The sequence below is a fragment of the Capra hircus genome, chromosome 26 (assembly GCF_001704415.2).
Source record: "Capra hircus breed San Clemente chromosome 26, ASM170441v1, whole genome shotgun sequence".
Classification (NCBI taxonomy): domain Eukaryota; kingdom Metazoa; phylum Chordata; class Mammalia; order Artiodactyla; family Bovidae; genus Capra; species Capra hircus.
In genome coordinates this window covers 28908024-28928261 of record NC_030833.1, presented here as the reverse complement: position 1 = coordinate 28928261, position 20238 = coordinate 28908024, and the positions used below count along the sequence as shown (strand labels likewise).

The window sequence follows — 20238 nt, the reverse complement described above, 5'->3', positions numbered from 1 at the left end:
AACAGGTTCGTTTCCCTGGTTCACACCTAATTAGCGAGAGAAAACATGGGAGCTTTGTGTGAAGGGTGGGCTGAAGCTCGACGGTCAGGGGCTGTAAAAAAGGACAGGATGGAGCCCTTCCGGGGCACCTGAACACTCCGGCACACAGGGCTTCCTCTAGCCCTTCTCCGGGGTCTTACTCCGCGCCCTCACCTCAGGGCTAGGATGGGTTGAACGCCACTTGGGTGGGAACAACCTGGGCGAAAAGCTCTCAAGATAGCCTGAGGAGTCCGGGTCAGCCTCGTGCCGGGGTCAAAGGTCAGCACCTCGGCTGCCAGGAGAGCCCACCAGGGACCCGAAGCGGCACTGGAGAGTTAGAGGGACCCGCTGCTGGAGGAGCGCTCGGCTTCTGGCTCCGCTCCGCCGTTCGGGGCCCACCCTCCCCGCCGCACGCAGCCTCCGCCCGCCTCAGCAGCTGCCCTGCCTCCCTCCCTCTCCCCGCGTCGTCCCCCCGGCGAGCGCAGGCCCCGCCCCCAGGGCCGCCTCAGGGCCAAGGCCTAGTATGGCAGGACCCGCAGAGGTTGGCCAGGTTCGGAAACCTGCCCTGGCCGGCAACGCTTACCGAGCCCTTGGCTCCTCCTCCACCACCCGTGCCGCTCCCGGGTCCGCTCGCTCCCGACGCCACCGACACCGCCGCTGCTCCGGGCTCACGGACGCGCTCCCGACCTTCCCCGACCCTTCCCCCCAGCCCGCCGTGTCCCCCTGGGTCCTAAAGCCTGCCGCTGAGAGGTTCGCCGGCGCCCGCTGCCTGAGGCTGGCTCGGACCACGATTCCCAGCAAGCATCACAAAGACTACGTTTCCCGAAATGCACCGCGACAGACATTAGCGAAAGGAACCTGTATCAGGAGTCTACTGGATACAACTTGAATTAGCAGTTTCTTTAAATATGGCAAATTCTGAAATCGGCAAATTTGGGGAGGAAGATGATGTTTCGGTTCAGTTCAGTCGCTCAGTCGTGTCCGACTGTTTGCGACCCCATGAATCACAGCACGCCAGGCCTCCCTGTCCATCACCAACTCCTTGATTTAACTCAGACTCATGTCCATCGAGTTGGTGATGCCATCCAGCCATCTCATCCTCTGTCGTCCTCTTCTCCTCCTGCCTCCAATCCCTCCCAGCATCAGAGTCTTTTCCAATGAGTCAACTCTTCACATGAGGTGGCCAAAGTACTGGAGTTTCAGCTTTAGCATCAGTCCTTCCAAAGAAATCCCAGGGCTGATCTCCTTTAGAATGGACTGGTTGGATCTCCTTGCACTCCAAGGGACTCTCAAGAGCTTTCTCCAACACCACAGTTCAAAAGCATCAGTGCTTCAGCACTCAGCTTTCTTCATAGTCCAACTCTCACATCCATACTTGACTCCTGGAAAAACCATAGCCTTGACTAGAGAGACCTTTGTTGGCAAAGTAATGTCTCTGCTTTTGAATATACTATCTAGGTTGGTCATAACTTTCCTTCCAAGGAGTAAGCATCTTTTAATTTCATGGCTGCAATCACTATCTGCAGTGATTTTGGAGCCCAAAAAATAAAGTCTGACACTGTTCCCACTGTTTTAGGAAATGTCCATTAAATACCCAGGCAAAAGTATTTAGTAGACATTTGGATATCTTCTGTTGGAACTCTGCAGAGATATCTTGGCTGTAGATAAATATTTTGGAGCCATTGTCCTAGTGGTAACGGTTCTGTTGTAGCCACGCGTTCCAGGAAACAAACTCACTCAGAAGGACAATGCAGATAGTGGAGTACAGTTTATTACACCAGTGGGCCCAAGGCAGAGTCTCCTCTTAGCCGAGGACCCTGACCAGCATTTGTGAAAATCTTTTATACCCCACGTGTATGTGTCTGAACCCACCACTCCATATTCCTTGAGACTTACATAAACCAAGGAAAATACAATCCCAATAACCCCATGATTCATGTGCTATATGCTCATGTGCTCAAACAGTCAAACAGTTAGCCAATAATCAATAAACCTGAGGTTACACTCCAATAGATACAGAAAAATTAATGGCCTGTCTGAAGGAAGGGGTAATTAGTGTATGCTTTCTCTTGGGCCATGAGTAACCTAGATATGATCTTCAAGGTTCCCGTGCCTGGAGGGGGGTCTTATCCTTCTGTTGTTTTCATAGGCACTAAACACAGAGTTCAGAGTCCATTAAAGGTGGCTGAGCATGATCAGCATGAACAGGCCTAAGATGGAGTCCAGGCCCTATGAATTCCTTCTTCAGTTCAAGCCACAAGAAGGAAAGAAATGGTCTAGGAAGAGGGTTTTAAAAAAGTAATAATGAGGGGGTGAGGCAGAGAGAAAAGGACCCCAAACAGAACTTTAAACCAGCAATTAAAGGATGGTGGAGAAAGAGGAACCAATGACAAAGTTCTGAAGATAGTACTATCTAAAAAGGAGGGAAATTAGAGTGGGAAGAAAATGCTGTGGAAACTACAGGAGAGACTTTCAATAAGGAAGTTGTCAAATGTCTCAAAGAGAAAAGGAAATAAAAATACCTTGGAGACCTCAGGAAAATCTGCTTCTGATAAGTAGTGGTTTGAGAAATGAAGGGGAGAAATTAGAGACAACAAATGCTAAATCTGCAAGAAACTTGACTGTGAAGGGAGAGGGAGTAATCGAGGTGACAGTTTCAGGAGATAAGAATGAAACAGTGACTTCCAAAACAGGACAAACTGGAGAGTGTTTCTATGCTGAGAGCTGCGGCTGCTGCTAAGTTGCTTCAGTCATTTCCGACTCTGTGCGACCCCATAGATGGCAGCCCATCAGGCTCCTCCGTCCACAGGATTCTCTAGGCAAGAATACTGGAGTGGGTTGCCATTTCCTTCTCCATGCTGAGAGCAAGAGGACAAAATGAGGCTGATGAAACAGATATGGATGCAATTCTCAGGGAAGTTGTGTGGAAAGGGAAGGAGGGGCAAGGCTCATGAAACAGGGACTGGACTTGGAGGACAGAAGAATCCTACAGCACCTGAGAAGGCATTCTGGGGTGGAGAGAACTCTTGCATGTCAATTTGTAGGTACTGAAGTGAAGAATTGATGCTTTTGAACTGTGGTGTTGGAGAAGACTCTTGAGAGTCCCTTGGACTGCAAAGAGATCCAACCAGTCCATTCTAAAGGAGATCAGCCCTGGGATTTCTTTGGAAGGACTGATGCTAAAGCTGAAACTCCAGTACTTTGGCCACCTCATGTGAAGAGTTGACTCATTGGAAAAGACTCTGATGCTGGGAGGGATTGGGGGCAGGAGGAGAAGGGGACGACCGAGGATGAGATGGCTGGATGGCATCAATGGCTCGATGGACGTGAGTCTGAGTTAAATCAAGGAGTTGGTGATGGACGGGGAGGCCTGGCCCTGCTGCGATTCATGGGGTCGCAAAGAGTCGGACATGACTGAGCGACTGAACTGAACTGAACTGAACTGAAGAGATTACACACAGACTCAGTACCATTAAAGTATGTTTTAATTTTGTTTTCTAGCAAAATGTTAGTTTGGATGGGTTGTTGATAAAATGGTTTGGTGCAATGACCCTAGACCCAGATTGTGTGTGGTTGAAATCCTACCTCTATCTCTACTGCTTAATGGCTGTGTGATCTTGGTCAATGTACTTTATCTCTCTGTGCTTCATTTCCCTCATCTTTAAAAGGGGGTGAGGGTCACAGTACGTTCTAAGAAAGTACTAGCTATTGTTTTTTCCACTAGATTGTCATTCCATGAAGCTGAGGTTTTCCCTTTTGTTCGGGGTTGTCTCCCCAGAGCCAGGCACTTAGTAGGTGCTCAATAAAAAATTTCATGAATTTTCCAATTTTGGAATGAGAGAGCGTGGCTTGGAGGGAAGGGAAGCGTTGGGAGTTGGATGCTGAAAGGGCTGGAATCTGGATACTTTGGGCCACTTCCCGGCTTCCTGGGGCCTGAGGCAGTCGGCCTCCGAAAGCGGCCCCAGGGTTGGCGAGGTTGGAGACTCTGAGACCATTGGGCGCTCTCGCGGCTCCTCCTATGCCCCTGTAGCGCCCCCGCCCCTTGATGGGCGGTGTTTTGCCGGCTGGGCGTAAAACAGGCGCAGGTCTCGAGCTAGCCGCGAGGGGCGGGGCTGGGCGGGGCTGAGTCTTAGCCCGGCCTTGGCTCGCCTAGTCGACCCGGGACGGAAGTCTCAACCCCATCCTCGACTTCCCGCGGGAACCCGGGACTGAGAGACGGGCTTTGCCCGAAGGTGCGGCGGACCTAGGCGTGCTCCGGCGCGGAGAACACCATGAAGCGTGCGGGGACTCTGCGCCTGCTCTCAGATCTGAGCAACTTCAGCGGCGCGGCCCGGCTCCGGGAGCTGTTAGCCGGGGACCCAGCCGTCCGAGTTCGCTGCAGCCCAGACGGCCGCCACCTACTGTTGCTGCGACCTCCGGGGTCACCAGCCCCGCAACTGCTGGTCGCGGTGCGTGGACCCGGTGCGGAGCTGGAAAGCGCCTGGCCGCCTGGCCAGCCCTCACCGCTAGACGCCTTCCTCCTGCCGTGGCCGGCGCGATCGGCGCTAGTCCTAGTGTGGGAGAGTGGCCTAGTCGAGGTGTGGGGCTCGGGGGTGGGGCCCGGCTGGCGGCTGCTGCAGAGCACCGAGCTGTGTCCTGGAGATGGAGCCCGTGTGGTGGCCGTGGCGGCGCCCCGAGGCCGCCTGGTGTGGTGCGAGGAGCGGCAGGCCGGCGCTGATGGCCCGTTAGGGCCTCCTGCAGTGGCTTTCAGCCACTGTGTGTGCGTCAGGACCCTCGAGCCCAGCGGTGAGGCCGGCACCAACCTGGGCAGTACGCACATACTGCTGCACCACTGCCCCGCTTTCGGGCTGCTGACTTCCCGCAAGGACCTCTTCCTTGTGCCCACTGCCAACACCTGGACTGGCTTGGGTCATATTCTGCTCATCTGGAGCCCAAGCAAGGGCAAGGTAGTGGTGGCTGCCCCATGTCTTGGCCTCTCCCACAGTAAAAGCCTGAATCCTGGAAGAGGAGATACATGGGACTTCAGGACCCTGCTCCGAGGCCTTCCAGGACTGCTGTCCCCCAGGCAGCCACTGACTGTACATACCTGGGCCCCAACTCCCCAGGGCCTGATGTGGCTTGATTTCAGGGGCACTGTGAGCCTGGTACAGCCCCACGGTGGCTCCCGGACTGTTGGCACCCTGCAGGAGGCACCTGCCAGCCTGGCAGGGTCTGCAGCACTGGGCACATTTCATGGCACTCTGGCCTGTGTGCTGGGCTCCACATTGGAACTGCTGGACATGGGCAGTGGGCAGCTGCTGGAGAGGAAGATCCTGAGTACAGACCGAGTACATCTGCTGGAAACCCCCGCCCCTGGCATGGAAAATCAGGAAGAGCTGGAGGCTCGAGGGGGTCTTCGTTTACTTTCAGCTGTGGGTCTGTTTCAAGTAGGCTGGAAGACCCCACAAAGCCTTGAGCTGCCTTCAGCTGAAGATATGGTGTTTGAGGAGGCCTGCAAGTACTACCAGCGACGGAGCCTGCGGGGTGCCCAGCTCACCCCAGAGGAACTGCGACACAACAGCACATTCCGAGCACCTCAGGCCCTGGCATCCATCCTCCAGGGCCATGTGTCCCCATCAGCACTGTTGACCACACTGAGGGCCGAGCTTCGGGATTACCGGGGCTTAGAACAGCTCAAAGCCCAGCTTGTGGCTGGGGATGAGGAGGAGGCTGGGTGGACTGAGTTGGCAGAGCATGAAGTGGCACGGCTGCTGAGGACTGAGTTGATAGGAGACCAGCTGGCCCAGCTCAACACCATTTTCCAAGCCCTCCCTACAGCAGCCTGGGGTGCCATCCTCAGGGTCCTGCAGCTCCAGCCAGATGGCAATGGCCATCTGAGGTCCCACGCTCCCCCGGATGTGTGGAAGAAGGTACTGGGGGCTACAGCTGCTGGAAAAGAACCACCCAATGGCATACTGCCCCCCTTTGAACTCCTGTGCCAGTGCCTCTGCCAGCTGGAGCCACAATGGCTACCACCCTTTGTAGAGCTGGCCCAGCAACAGGGGGGGCCTGGCTGGGGAGCAGGAGGCCCAGGGCTGCCCCTCTATCGCCGAGCCCTGGCAGTACTAGGTGAGGAGGGGACTAGGCCTGAAGCACTGGAGCTAGACCTACTCTTGGGCAGTGGGCGGCCCAAAGCTGTGCTCCAAGCTGTGGGGCAGCTGGTGCAAAAGGAACAGTGGGAACGGGCTTTAGAGGCTGGCCTGGCCCTCAGCCCCTCTAGCCCCCTGCTTCGAAGTGAGATCTTCAAACTGCTGTTGGCTGAATTTGCCCGGCATCGCCGGCTTGATGCTCACCTCCCCCTCCTTTGCCGCCTGTGCCCACCAGACCTAGCTCCAGCTGAACTCCTGCTTCTACTGCGGACATACCTCCCAGATGAGTTGGAGCCCCCTGCCCCATTCCCTGAGCCTGGGGCAGAGCCCCCTCTCACTGTGGGCTTGCTCAGAGCCCTGCTGAAGCAGACTGGGACTCAAGGACGAGCCTCTGGCCCAGTTCTAAGCTTATATGAGGACATTCTATGGGACCCAGACACTCCACCCCCCACCCCACCTCGGGTGTCAGCCCTCCAGGCATCAGACCACCCAGGCCTGGAGGCCTGGGCACCATCTGGACAGGGTCTCTATGTGACTGACACAGGCTGAAAATTGTCTCTAGGACACAGTGATCAGGGAAAGGTGCCTAGGAGTTGGAGGAGCCAGAGTGGGACTTGTGTGTGCAATACTCTTCTCTCTTCCGAGGAGTTTATATATATATGTATATGTGTGTGTGTGTATATATATATATATATACATATATATATATAAAATGGTATAATAAACATGTTTGGTTTTTGTCCTTAGGTTTCCGTCTTGGCACAGAGCTTCTAAAACTTGTAGAATTTCCTAGTGGTATGCGTGAAAGAAGTGTCTTTGTTATAACAAACTCCTTTATATCAAACCTGCATTTATACTAAGGTAAATTTATACTGCTACTAAAAGTGGGGACCCCTAGCATCAGGATAAGGGCTGGTCAGCAGAAAGACTAAGTGGTGAAAGGGTTGAAAGCTTCAGCCCATCCTCAGCCTTCTGGGAGGGGAATGGGACTAGAGATTAAGCTCTATAAAAGCTCCTAAACAGGGAAATTTGATGAACTGGCTTGGTGAACACACTAAGGTGCTGGAACAGTGATGCACCCAGAGAGGGTATGGAAGCCCCATGCACACCCCATACACAATTCTTTGCCCTGTGCATCTCTTCCATCTGGCAGTTGTATCCTTTAATAAACCTGTAAACATAAGTATTTTCCTGGGTTTTGTTAGCTGTTCTAGCAAATTGTCAAACCAATTTATAGCATGAAACTGAAAGTAAAAGTTGCTCAGTTGTGTCTGACTCCAACCCCATGGAATAGTCTCGCAGTTCTCCAGGTCAGAACACTGGAGTAGGTAGCCATTCCCTTCTCCAGTGGATCTTCCCAACCCAGGGATCAAATCCAGGTCTCCCACATTGCAGGTGGATTCTTTACCAGCTGAGCCACCAGGGAAGCCTGATTTATAGTATGGGAACTCCCAATTAATAGCCAGCCAGTCAGAAGTATCAGTGGCTTGTGACTGGCATTGGAAGTGAAGGTGGTCTTGTGGAATTGAGCCCTTAACCTGTGGGGCCTATGCTAACTCCATGTAGTTAGTATCAGAACTGAGTTGACTTGCAGGACACCCAGTTGGTGTCCACAGAGAACTGATGGTTGGTATTGGAAAACACTCCAGAAACACATACACAGTTGGTGTGTTTTTGAACAGCTAAGGGCCTCATAGAGTTGGTCATAGAGGGAGTGGTTGAATCTGAACTTTTGGCTAAAGTGGCCACTTCCAATAATGAAAATATTAATCATTAACATTTATATGAGTACTCTGCTAGTCTTTAAATAGTCTGTCTTTTATAATGTTTCTAATAACCCCATCAGGAAAGTACTAATCCCCATTTTACAGATAAGGAAACAGATTTAGAAAGACTACTTGACCAGGGTCAGTCAACTAGAAAGTAGGAGCTCTAAGATTTGAACCACCTTACTGTATACCCCTACAGTCAGACACAAAGAGTCGGACATGACTGAGCAACTTCACTCGCTCACTCACTCACTCACTCATTTCCTCACTGTATAGCCCTACAGCTGATGCTGGCTTGGGCTTGAAAGCACTTCTCATTCCTGGCTCATTCTTCCTCTAGCCTGTAGTGAGGAGGGGGATTTGCCAAGGTTCACGCTTCCTTTCCCCAAGACCCTTCTGTTCCTAAGTAGGAATTGTGCTAGGCCCTGGGGCCATGCTTGTCCTCCCTAGGATTCCTGGTTAAAGGGAAGGTTGACCACAAACAGGAGAGCTATCTGCAGAGACTTCTGGCTTAGTAACAAAAGTCACTGGAGCAGGGTTGCTTGGAGGCTGACTGTCTAAACCAAGAAACAAGAGCACCTCCAGCACAGATTTCTGACCCTCTGGATTTAGTTAGCAGGACCCCCTTTGAAGAGGCCTTGGCCCTCTACCCGCTGCTACGCAAGGGACTCCTCAGCTGGGTTCTGGGCTTAGGGTGGGACTCTGGGTGCTGCTACTCAGCATCATCCCAGACTCCCCAGGTATCCCTTGTCCATGGCTTGGGCCCAAGGTAAGGACTGCCACTTGGCTTTGTTCTCAGCTAGTACCTGCAGTGGCTCAGTGTTAAAGAATCCACCTGCCAGTGCAGGAGATGCAAGTTCAATCCTTGGGTCAGGAAGATCCTCTAGAGGAGGAAATGGCAGCCCACTCTAGTATTCTTGCCAGGAGAATCCCCATGGACAGAGGAACCTGGCAGGCTACAGCCCATAGGAGCATAAAGAGTCAGACATGACTGAAGCGAATTAGCATTTAGTACACACACAAGTAGGGGAGCCACCCAGCCTGGCAGCTCTGAGGGGAGCAGCTGGGCTTAGATGGGAACTTCCACCTGCTCTTAAAGACTTGCTGCTTGACTGCTCTTGTCCTTGCTCATGCCCCAGCTCCAACGAGTGGGGTGAAGCAACCCTCAACCTTGTCTCAGGACGTTGGAGTACAGTTCAGGGATGCAAATATTGTGTGACACGGTTCTGGTGGAGTGTGCAAGAGGACCATCAGAAAGTTGGCCCCTGAGTCAGAGGGCTACAGGTAAGTGAGTGGAGAGAGGGGAGTTCCCTGGCGGACCAGTGACTGGGACTCCACACTCCCAATACAGGGGGCCTGGATTCAATCCCTGGTCAGGGAACTGGATCTCACAAGCTGCAACACTTCACGTGCCAAAACTAAAGATCTCACATGCCACAAGCAAGATCGAAGATCCCATATGCTGTAACTAAGACCCAGCGCAGTCAAATTTTAAAAAAAGTAGACTCCTTAGATAGGGATATTGGGACATGGGGAAATAGGGGATTTAGGAGCTAAGGTCCTTCATCTTGGGTGCCTGGGTAAAGGGGGAAATTCTGGGGCTGAAGGTTTTAAACATGTGGCTCAGTAGTTAAGAATGCCCCTGCCAAGCAAGAGACATGGGTTCAATCCCTGGGTCAAGAAGATGCCCTAGAGAAGGAAATGGCAACCCAGTCCAGTATTCTTGCCTGGAGAATCCCATGGACAGAGGAGCCTGGCGGACTAAATCCATGGGGTCACAAAAGAGTAGAGACAGACTTGACTAAGTGACTAAACAACAACAAGGTCCCCGGGCAGGAGGTGGCAGGAAGGCCTGAGGCCCCTGGGGAGGTGAAGATGAGGCTCCCAGACCAGTGAGTAGTCATGTTTCCACAGGTGTGCCTCATCTCTGGAGCTCTCTCAAGGTCACTTGGCTGTAGTCTCTGGAAAAGTTGAAGGTGAAACTAAGTTAGGCAAGACAAGAATGCAGTCTGGGCAAAGGAGAGGAAGCAAATCCTGAGGCTCCTCTACCTGCACATACTCCCATGGAGCCCTGTCCTCCTTTTGTCATCTCCCTACTGCCCACCCACTTTTCCATTGCCTCACCAGGGGGTTCACTGTTTAGACACAGACCACAGCTTCTGTGCCACCCAGTGACTGGAACACAGGACTACCGCAACCCAAGTCTTCTCCAACCTGCCAAGTTCAGAGATCAAAGCCCACCGCTTTCTCTGCATGTGGCCTGTAAGAAATTGGTGGCCAGAGTAGGCAGTATCCAAACCACTCAGTTTTCCTCCCATATCCTGACCCAGCCACACTTTCCCTACATGGTCAGGGAAAAAGAAGGAGTCAGACAGTGGGGAGGAGGCAGCTGTAGACTCCCAGCTCCATAGGGAGCCACCTAAGGCTGGAATGGCTGGCACTCGCACTACCCTGAAAAAAGGGGAAGACAAATCCTCACTGTGGCTCCCCAGGGCCCCAATCAGTCTCTTCTTAGGTACAGGCTCCCCCTGGTGGTTATTCTCATCATTGCCAGCTCCACCCATTACCTTTGCCACCTGGGAAGCCTCAAGTATGCACACACTTGCCCATTTCTGGACTAACGACTGAGGAAGCCTCTGAAGGTGGTAAATTAAGGTTTTTTTGAGGGCAAGGGAAAAGGAGGGGGTCAGGATAGAATTCAGGGAGCAAAATCATAGGGGAGAGGAGAAGGGATCCTGGTCTTGTACTACGACAGTGTCCTAGTAGATACTATTCCAGAAGAGGGAGGAACCTGAGCTGCCAGGATGCTTCTTGTCCAGGGTGGAAACTGCCCCAGCTACCAGACTGACCTGGATAATTTGATCCAACCAAAGAGGAAGTTGAGGGCACAGCAGAGTTTTCTTGGAAGGCATGGGGTGTTTGTATTTTGTATGAATTTGAAATATAGGAAAAAGATGCCAGATTTTATTCAAAATCAATAAAGTCCCACTTTATGCTCAAAATGTGAAATGAAGGTAAATTTTCCCAAATATAAAACTTTTTGAGACTCACAATTTCAAAGCTAATGGACCATGTGTGTGAACTGTAAACTGCCATACTATTACTGCATGGATCCCCATTTCTGCTGGTAAACAAAAATTCAGGTGGAGAGGGAAGCTGAATCAGGCTGTGAGGTCAGGGCTGAGTGACCGGGGTCCCTCACCAGTTGTGGGTCGAAGCCTTGAGGTGTTATCTGCTCTAGTTCCCAGAGGGAGAGCCTGGGCCTGCTCCAAAGGTTGCTACACAGGAGCAAGAACAAAGGTGAAGAAGGACAGAGGCAGAGAGATGAGTAAGAGGATGAGGCTGGACCAGGAGAAGAGAGAGAGGAGACACAGACAGGAAGGGGGAGACGGACCTGGAGGAGGCGGGGAAAGACTCTCACTCTGGAAGGCAGAAGATGCTAGACGCTCTCAAGAGTGACTGCTGTAGGATGGAGGACAGAGCAGAGAGGGGTCACTTGGGGCCTCTCACCAGAATCATAGCCAGAGCCAGTGGGACAGCTAGTCTACATTTGGTCTCCCAGAGGTTTCCATTATCTGGGAAGTAAAGGAAAAGGGAAGGAATTGTGAAGAGCTGAGGGAGGGTGAGCAGGGGGTGCCCTTCACCAAGAATGAGGTCAGTCCACCTCATCTGGGCCTCCCTGAGCTAAAGGTTCTAGGGAAGCAGACTATTCAGGTCTTTCAGAGGTTTCAGGTCCTCGGGCTTTGGCAACCACTCAGATTCCAAGGTGACACACAGTCTTCTCACAGTCGCTATTATTTTTGTTTTGTACCCAGGAAAAGTGGGCATTGTCCCACCCTTAACCACATGAGGCTGGCACTAGGAGCAGCCTAGAGCCTCAGTTTTGAAGTTGTGCTTCTCAAAAAGTTTTATATTTGGGAAGATTCACCTTCATTTCACATTTTGGGAACAGCTGAGGAGACATCAGGAAAGCAAGAGGGAGCTCTTCTTCCTGGGTGCTGCCTATGAAGGTGGCAGCCATCTCCTACTTGGCATCCTGGCCACCCTCATACCCCTCATGAAGCCCAAGATCATCAAAAAGAGGACCAAGAAGTTCATCTGGCACCAGTCAGATGGATATGTCAACATTAAGCAAACTGGGGGAAATCCAGGGGCATTGATACTAGGCTGCCCAGGAGATTCAGGGGCCACATCTTGATGCCTAACATTGGTTGCGGGCCAACTAGAAAACAAAGCATATGCTGCCCAGTGGCTTCCAGAAGTTCCTGGTCTATAACCTCAAGCAACTTGAGGTGCTGCTAATGTTCAACAAATCTTCCTGTGCCAAGACTGCTCACAGTATCTCCTCCAAGGACTGGAGAACCACTGAGGAAAGAGCAGCCCAGCTGGCCATCAGAGTCCCCAAGCCTAACGTCAGGCTGCATAGCCAAGAAAATGACTTGTGTAGACACCTCGTGCACACATTTTGTTCGTATTAATAAAACCCTAAAACTTGGCAGAAAAAAAAAAAAAAGACCGAACAATTGTCGGTTTGTCCCAAGTCTGCCCTGCCTCTCCCACATCTGTGCCCAGCTTCAATTCCCAATCACCATCCTGTCAAACCCTGGGCATCTCTTTTCATTCCTCACACCTCTCACACCCCATCTCTCAGCGTAATGGATTCTGAGCTTATGCATATTGATGATCAAATCCACTGAGTCTGTCAGTACACTGAAATTCTTAAAAGTTGAATTCAACAAATCTTCTGTAAACTCTGTTGACATCTCAATCTTCTCCACCTGGGTGTTCACATCTGGGTGGGGTGGTGGAAATGGAGTGGTAGTACAAAAGAAGGATCTGAGCTGGGGGGGCACCCACCCTAAGTGCCACAATGTCTGCACCTTCTTATCCCCTCTTTCTGGGATGCCATGAAGAGACTGTGGGTCCCTTACTGGTGTTCCAAGTTTCACTAACTCAAAATCTATGCAACCAATTTTAGGAAAGGGGGGGATTAGGAGTTGACCCTACTGGGACCTTTTTGACAACTCTTCTAAAAAATCGCTCCATAAAGGGGCTTTTTCTGCATGCAGCCGAGGAAATGGAGGTGAGAAAAACTAACTGGGAAAAGCTCAAAATACAGCCAGCCATACAGAGTTAAAGGGAAGATGAATGATTGCCCTAGTTGGTGTCTTCAGGCCAGACCCAAGAGGAGAGGCTATCAGCCCTTTCATTCCATGGACCAGAGTTGGCAGAAGTTTCCCAGGTTTCTGAAATTTTCAAACCTTCCTCAGGCTTTGGCCCTCTTTCCATACAGTGATCAACTGTAAAAACTTTTTGAAAGGAAAAGGTGGCATGCAATTCTCTTTGGGGAGATCGTAACTAAGGGGAGGCTAAGAGATGTGAGGAGAGCTGGTGGCCCCCTTCAGCATCCAGCCTAGAGATGTGAGGATCCCCAGAGATTAAATGGGTAGCAAGCAACCTGAGGCTCTTCTATTTGTGGAAAAGAAGAAAGGAGGCATGGTAGTACCAACTACAAGGCTTATATGGCTCTCAGTTCAGGAAGCAAATCCCCAGAGTTGAAAAGAAACAGACCCAGCTGAATGGCTAGGCCCTTGTAAATAAGGAAGTAAGGAAGAAACAGAGCTCAGGGAGCTAGCCTGGTTTGGCAAAATAAACCCTTCTGGATCTTTTTAACCCTGATGGTTCCCCCAGTATATTAAGACACCTACCATTGTCAGGAACAGTCCTACTTTGTTAATGATCATATAGGAGTTCATTCAAAAAAGTATTTAACACTGACATCAGTTAATTAACATCTGGAAGCAAGAGGAAGAAAAACCAGGTGGGCAAAGACTAAGACCTTGGACCTTCCTTGCCTCACTTGTCTGGTGAAGGCAGAAACCCCCCCTTACTCCTTCTCCAAATCCTTGTATGATGGACACAACAACGTCACCTCATTCTACAGAGAACAATAACCTGACTGACCCTTTCCTGCCACCAGCATCTGTGTGCTTTTCTCAGTTTTAAGGCTCTGGTGATCATACTTGAATCAAATTCTCCATCACAAACGGGCTTCTTTAAGAATTCCCTGGTGGTCCAGTGGTTAGAACTTCATCACTGTTAAGGCTGTAGGTTCAATCCCTATTCAGGGAACTAAGATCCCACTGCACAGGGTGCAGCCAAAAGGAAACAAGAAAAGAGGGGCTTCTTTAAGTAGGAAGAGATTTCTCCTTTCAGAGTCAATGACTCTCCAAGAATGGGCTTAGATTTCCCTCATCAAACTGGAGGCACATGTAGGGGGTTGAATCATGGCCCCCGAAAGTTACATCTACCCAGAACCTCAGTTCAGTTCAGTTCAGTCGTTCAGTCATGTCCAACTCTTTGCGACCCCATGAATCACAGCACGCCAGGCCTCCCTATCCATCACCAACTCCTGGAGTTCATTCAGACTCACGTCCATCAAGTCCGTGATGCCATCCAGCTATCTCATCCTGTCGTCCCCTTCTCCTCCTGCCCCCAATCCCTCCCAGCAGAATGTGACCTTATTTGTAAGAAGGGTCCTTGCAGATTTAATTAAGGGAAGGATTTCAAAAGGAGATCGTCCTAGACTAGAGCGGGTCCTAAATCCAAGAATGAGTATTCTCATAAGGCAGAAAAGGAGACAACACAAAGACACAGGAGGAGAATGTCGTGTGAAGACAGAAGCAGGGCGAGCGCCAAGTATAGCTGCCTGTGACCAGAAGCTAATAAAGGGGCATGGGGTGGATTCTCCTCAGAGCCCTCGGGAACAAACCAGCCTTGTGAACATCCTGGTTGTGAACTTCTGACCTCCAGAACTGTGAGAGAACACATTTCTGTTGTTTAAAGACAAGTTTCTGGTAATTTGTTACTGCAGCCCTGGAATGATAATACACAGGGAAAGTATGAGGCTGGGTCTTCCTCATCAGGTCTCCCTAAGGAAAGGATGTATATCTTGGGTGGAGGCTATCTTTTTTGGGTCAAACTCAGGGTAGCAGTAAAAGGCTAAAGGTTATGGGAGGCCCCCTTACCAGGCTAAGGCTGAGGTCAAGACTCAGGCAATGAACTTGCACTTGCTGGCAGAGCTCCGTGCACTGAAGCTCTGGCTCCTCTTCCTAGTGAGCTGAGAGGCAAGGTCCCCATTGCTTGCAAAACCCTCAACACTTTTGTTGCTAGGAGAGGAGCCGAGAACAATAAACAGGACCCAAGCGCTGGTGTTGATAGTGGGAAGAGGACCTGGCTTTGACCTCAGCCTGGGGAGGAACAGCTCTGCCAGGCCTAGCTGGGGCTACAGCCCTGGAGACTCTGTGGATAACTTCTACCTCTCCTCAATACCCACAGACACACACACACACACACACACACACACATTGAAAGAGCACTTCACACCTCAAAGTACCTCCCTGTCACCTTTCTGTCAGTTACTTCCTCTGACCGTCTGAAGCCCACAGAGCAGCAGTTACGATGCCCATATTACAGAGGAAAGTAAGCAGCAAACAGGAGAGCCAGATCCTTGGCTAGCAGGTGAAAGATCTGGAACTAGAAAAGAGACAGGCCTACAGGCCTTAGGTTAGCACCTCTTCCCCTCCCATGTGGACCTGGGAAACCCCTCTCAGCTCCAGAATAGGTCCCCCAGCCATGAGTGGACTGCCTTAGCAGCAGGAGTTTAACTGAGTACTTAGGAAACACAGGCATGTGAACAAAGGCTGAAGAGCACTGAAACTTACAAAGCAAAGGAGGTGCATATGAAAATATAACATCCTTCCATTTTAACTAGCCCCAACCCTTCAAGAGAGCCGGCCTGCCCTGCTAACAATTAGGGCATTCCTCCCAATTGTTAGAAGGTTACCTGGGGACACAGTGGAAATGAACTCACAAGGATTTAATTCTGCCTTTACCACCTACTGTCTGTGCAACCTTGAATAACTTTCTCAAGCTCTCTGAGCCTCAATGTACTCAGTCATAAAAGAGGAAAAGGAACAGTATCTACATTATAGAACAATTTTGAGGATTGAAAGAGGGAATGAATGTGGAAGAATTACTTGTACGATGTAAATTCTATAGATGTCATTTGGAGGGCACTAATAGTTAGGAACCTTAGGAATCTCTACTCCAGTACTCTTGCCTGGAAAATCCCGTGGATGGAGGAGCCTGGAGGGCTGCAGTCCATGGGGTCGCTAAGAGTCAGACACAACTGAACGACTTCACTTTCACTTTGCACTTTCATGCATTGGAGAAGGCAGTGGCAACCCACTCCAGTGTTCTTGCCTGGAGAATCCCAGGGACGGGGGAGCCTGGTGGGCTGCCGTCTATGGGGTCGCACAGAGTCGAACACTACTGAAGTGACTTAGCAGCAGCAGGAATCTCTAAGGTCAGCTCCTCTAACTGTTTTACATTGGAGAAAATGGAGGCTCAGAGGATAAATGACGGAAAAAGGGTCACAAAGTAACTATAACAGAATTATACTATACCAGGAGATGCGATTTTAAGTAAACCCATAGCTGACTTCCCTGGTGGCACAATGGATAAGAATTCACCTGTCAATACAGGGGACACCAGTTTGATTACTGGTCCAGGAAGATTCTACATGCTGAGGAGTAGTTAAGCCCATTGGCCACAACTACTGAGCCTGAGCTCCAGGGCCCGCACATCACAACTGAGCCCTTACTGCAACTTCTGAAGCCCTCACACCTGGAGTCTGTGCTCCGCAACTAGAGAAGCCACTGCAATCAGTCCACACACTGTAATGAAGAGTAGCCCCTGCTCACCACAACTCAAGAAAGCCCACACAAAACAATGAAGACCCAGTGCTGCCAAAAATAAGTAAATAAATAAAATTATTTTAAAAAATAAACATATAGGTCAAAAATTAAATCATATAGCCAAAACATGAAAATTCTTTCAATCATCTGGAAAACAAGGTAGAGCTGGCCTCTCAGTAAGTCCCACTCAGCCAGTTTGGAACCGATTGCTGTTTCAATGGTTGCGCACCAGGTTTGGAAGTTGGCTTGCTTATAAGGTCCATGTTGTGTGAAAAATGCTTGAATCATTGAACACACACTTAGTATAACTGAGATGCCATCTCTCTTCTCAACCTGCCAGTTGTTCGAAATGGAATCGTTCTTTGCTGAGTGTAGATGTCTACACTGGTCCTCAGTTAAAATATGTCTATGATCTAGCTCCATAGAGTGGAAGCAAGAGGCAAGCCTTATGGTTGCACCTTCCTCCCAAGCATTTGTTCATCCAGCTAGGGGGGCCTAGCTGCTATCACTGTGGGCTTGCTTCTTGCTGAGCCTGGATTAGGCTACCTGCCCACAGTCACCCCCCAAAACCTATCTTTCTTACTCTCAATCTGCTCAGAAAAGGATTCCAGCATGGGCTTTTGATGCTGAGATATTGTGATTTATAATAAGAAATGTTTAGTTGGTCTTCATCTCCATTTCTGGCACAGAACTCCTAAAATCCTGGGAGCTTCTTAATTGATAAATCTGTCTAAGAAATGTGTTTTGATATTCATAACAAACCCCCTTTCAACTACTCCAGAGTTTATGTTAATGAAGTGACTTTCAGAAAGTACCTTAATGTTGGGGCTGGTTGCCAGGGGAACAAACCTAGTGATTAGAGGATTGGAACTTCCAGTTCTACCCCTGACCTCCAGGGAAGGGAAAGGGACTGGAGGTTGAATCCATTGCCAATAGCCAATGATTTAATCAGTCGTGTCTATATAATAATAATTAAAAAAAAAAAACCTTAGTCACTCAGCCTGACTCTTTGTGACCCCGTGGACTGTAGCATGCCAGGTACCTCTGTCCACAGGGATTCTCCAGGCAAGAATACTGGAGTGGGTTGCCATGCTTTCCTCCAGGGAATCTCCCCAACCTAAGGATTGAACCCAGGTCTCCTACAATGTACGCGGATTCTTTATCATCTGAGCCACTGAAGTCCATGTAATAAGGTTTCCAAAAAAACCCCAAGGGACTGGATTCAGAGAGCTCCCAGCTTGGTGAACCAGAATGAATCCACAAGACAAAAAGCTGGTGTACTCCAAACTCCACTGGGAGAGAGCTCTTGAGTTCAGGACCCTCCCAGAACTTTATATATATCTCTTCACCTTCTGTTCATTCATATCCTTTAATATCCTTTGTAATAAACTGGTAATCTAGTAAGTACACTGATTCTCTAAGTTCTCTGAGCCACTCTAGCAAATTAATCAAACCAAGGAGGGGGGTATGGGAACATCCAATCAATAACCAGTCAGTCAGAAGCACAGGTCACAACCTGGACTTATGATTGGCATCCAAAGTGGACTGAGCTCTTAACTTGTGGGATTGGATGCCATCTCTAAGTAGATAGTGTAGGACACCCCACTGGTGTGGAAGAATTGCTTGGTGATGTTAAAAAATCATAATGGAGATACCCATGGAGGATGATCCACATGCTGATCCCTAGCAAGGGCCTGAAATCCAGGGGAGACAGGATGATAATTGGCCACCAGTTCTCCCAGCCCCTCCTAGTTCCATGCAGGGTGCTTCCATCTTGCCCAGCAGGTTGGATTGGATTTTTCTGATGGTCTCCTTTCCAGGAGATAGTGTTTATATCCCTATCCTGGGAGTTAGAGGGGGCAGGGTCAGGATACCAGGAATAAGGGAAAATTTGGGGGGAAGAGAGTTTCCTGTCGAGAAAAATCAGGAGAAGGGACAGAGAGATGCGACTGGGTGGGCTGATGTCTCACATCTGTGACTGTGATGCCTGGAATCTGACACTCCCATGTATGACTCAGGCTCTCTGGGAGGCTGGGATTCTGGAGTGGGGGTGGGATCAGAGTCCAGGACTCAGAGAGAAATTCCCAGGGGTGGAGGGAGGGTTAAGTCCCCTCTGGGCCTGAAGAATGGACTTGAGAAAGGAGAGGAGTTTGTACATGTTATTTCCGAGGGCATGGCTGCTGTAGCAAATGGTCTCCTGCAGCTGCTTACTGTCTATAAGCTGCGGATGTTCCAGCCCCTGGGGAGACCAGGCAGGAGGGAGAGGGGACAAGAACTCAAATGCAGGTCAGAATGTGCCGAAAGGTTGAGAAGGTCAGTGGAGAGCAGTTGGGGGTGTGGAAGTTAGGAAAAGATGGCTGGAGGTGAGGGGTCCAGGATAAAAGAGAAAAATGGGAAAAGGATCAGAGGCAGATAAGAGGAACCAGGGTACATGCAGGGGCTGGGTTCGGGGAGTTCTATGTAATGAAAGGGGATGTTTCTTGGAGAGATGCGGCCCAGAAGGTGAAAGTGTTTGGGGAAGCACACTGACTGAAACCGCCCATCCTGGCCAGCCTCCCTGGTAACCATTTGCATGAGTTGTTTTACAACAGGAGGTCCAGGTGAGGAACATGGAACTAATAAGCCTCCACCAACCGGAAGAGTTCGGAAAAGGTCAAAAGGAGGCACCACGTGTCCGTCCACCTCGCAGGATCCCTCTTGCTAGCATCCATCTTGGCTGAGCAATGCGTGAGCCACCAGGAAGGACTCTGAATCAGAATGATTGGGCAAAGACAATCGGGAAACTAATCCCATCTCTGTAAAACCCGAGACTGCAAGCCACATGGCAGAGCAGTTCTCCTGGGTTCCCTTACCCTATAGAGCTCTCCGCCCGGGTACCCTTTACCAATAAAATCTCTTGCTTTGTCAGCATATGTATCTCCTAGGACAATTCATTTCCGAGTTTAGACAAGAGCCCAGTTTCGGGCCCTGGAAGGGGTCCCTCTTCCTGCAACAAAAGTGGGGAGCAAGTTGCACAAGGCAGGGAGGGGTTACAGGCTATCATGGGAACTTCCTGAGGGACTAGCTTTCAGACGAGAGGAGTGGGTACTGGGTAGGGAAAGGGCAACAAACAAGAGCAGTGTGCTCATGCCCAGCAGGAAGCAGGCAGATATGTGGTGCTGGGAACTGGACTGTTGAAACAAACAGCATCCTCAGAACTCACCTAAGCAGCTGGTGAAGTCAGGACAGGAAGGTTACAAGATCGAAGATGAAGGCAAGCACCAGCTACAGTTATGTAGCCAGCCTCACATCTCAAAACCTGAGAGGGGGACCGGAAGGAATGTGGTCTTCGGCTTCAGCCAGATATCCAGGTAGCTCTCCATACACATATCCTACTTCCTGTGGGGGGAGGGGAGGGGTGGTGGCAGGGCGGCCTCTGGAGGCCAAACTTGGAAATGGAGCTCCCCTTATCTTCCTGTCATGTCCCACTGGCTGTCGTTGTTTTTTAAGCTCTCACAAGTCTGGGTCTAAGTAGTAGAGGAGGCAGAGTGGTGAGACAGAATGGGCCTAATTAGCCAGAACCTC

The 20238-nt window shown here is 50.3% G+C and overlaps 2 protein-coding genes and 1 pseudogene across 4 annotated transcripts in view; 2 read left to right on the top strand and 1 right to left on the bottom strand.

Annotated features, from left to right (window-relative positions):
- The window catches only part of C26H10orf76 (chromosome 26 C10orf76 homolog), a 167776-nt gene extending 167043 nt beyond the window's left edge, over positions 1–733 (bottom strand). For all 3 annotated transcript variants that reach the window (XM_018041317.1, XM_018041319.1, XM_018041318.1), the window contains exon 1: positions 602–733. The gene's annotated coding sequence lies outside the window, so the exon portion shown is untranslated. The remainder of the gene's footprint in view (positions 1–601) is intronic.
- HPS6 (HPS6, biogenesis of lysosomal organelles complex 2 subunit 3) lies at positions 4162–7329 on the top strand. Its single transcript, XM_005698407.3, has one exon. The coding sequence runs from the start codon at positions 4290–4292 to the stop codon at positions 6693–6695; it is 2406 nt and encodes an 801-aa protein (XP_005698464.3). The 5' UTR covers positions 4162–4289; the 3' UTR covers positions 6696–7329.
- On the top strand, positions 10924–12393 carry LOC102180101 (annotated as a pseudogene).

Coding starts and splice junctions, on each gene's coding strand:
- HPS6 (XM_005698407.3), top strand. CDS start 4,290: ATGAAGCGTGCGGGGACTCTGCGCCTGCTCTCAGATCTGAGCAACTTC.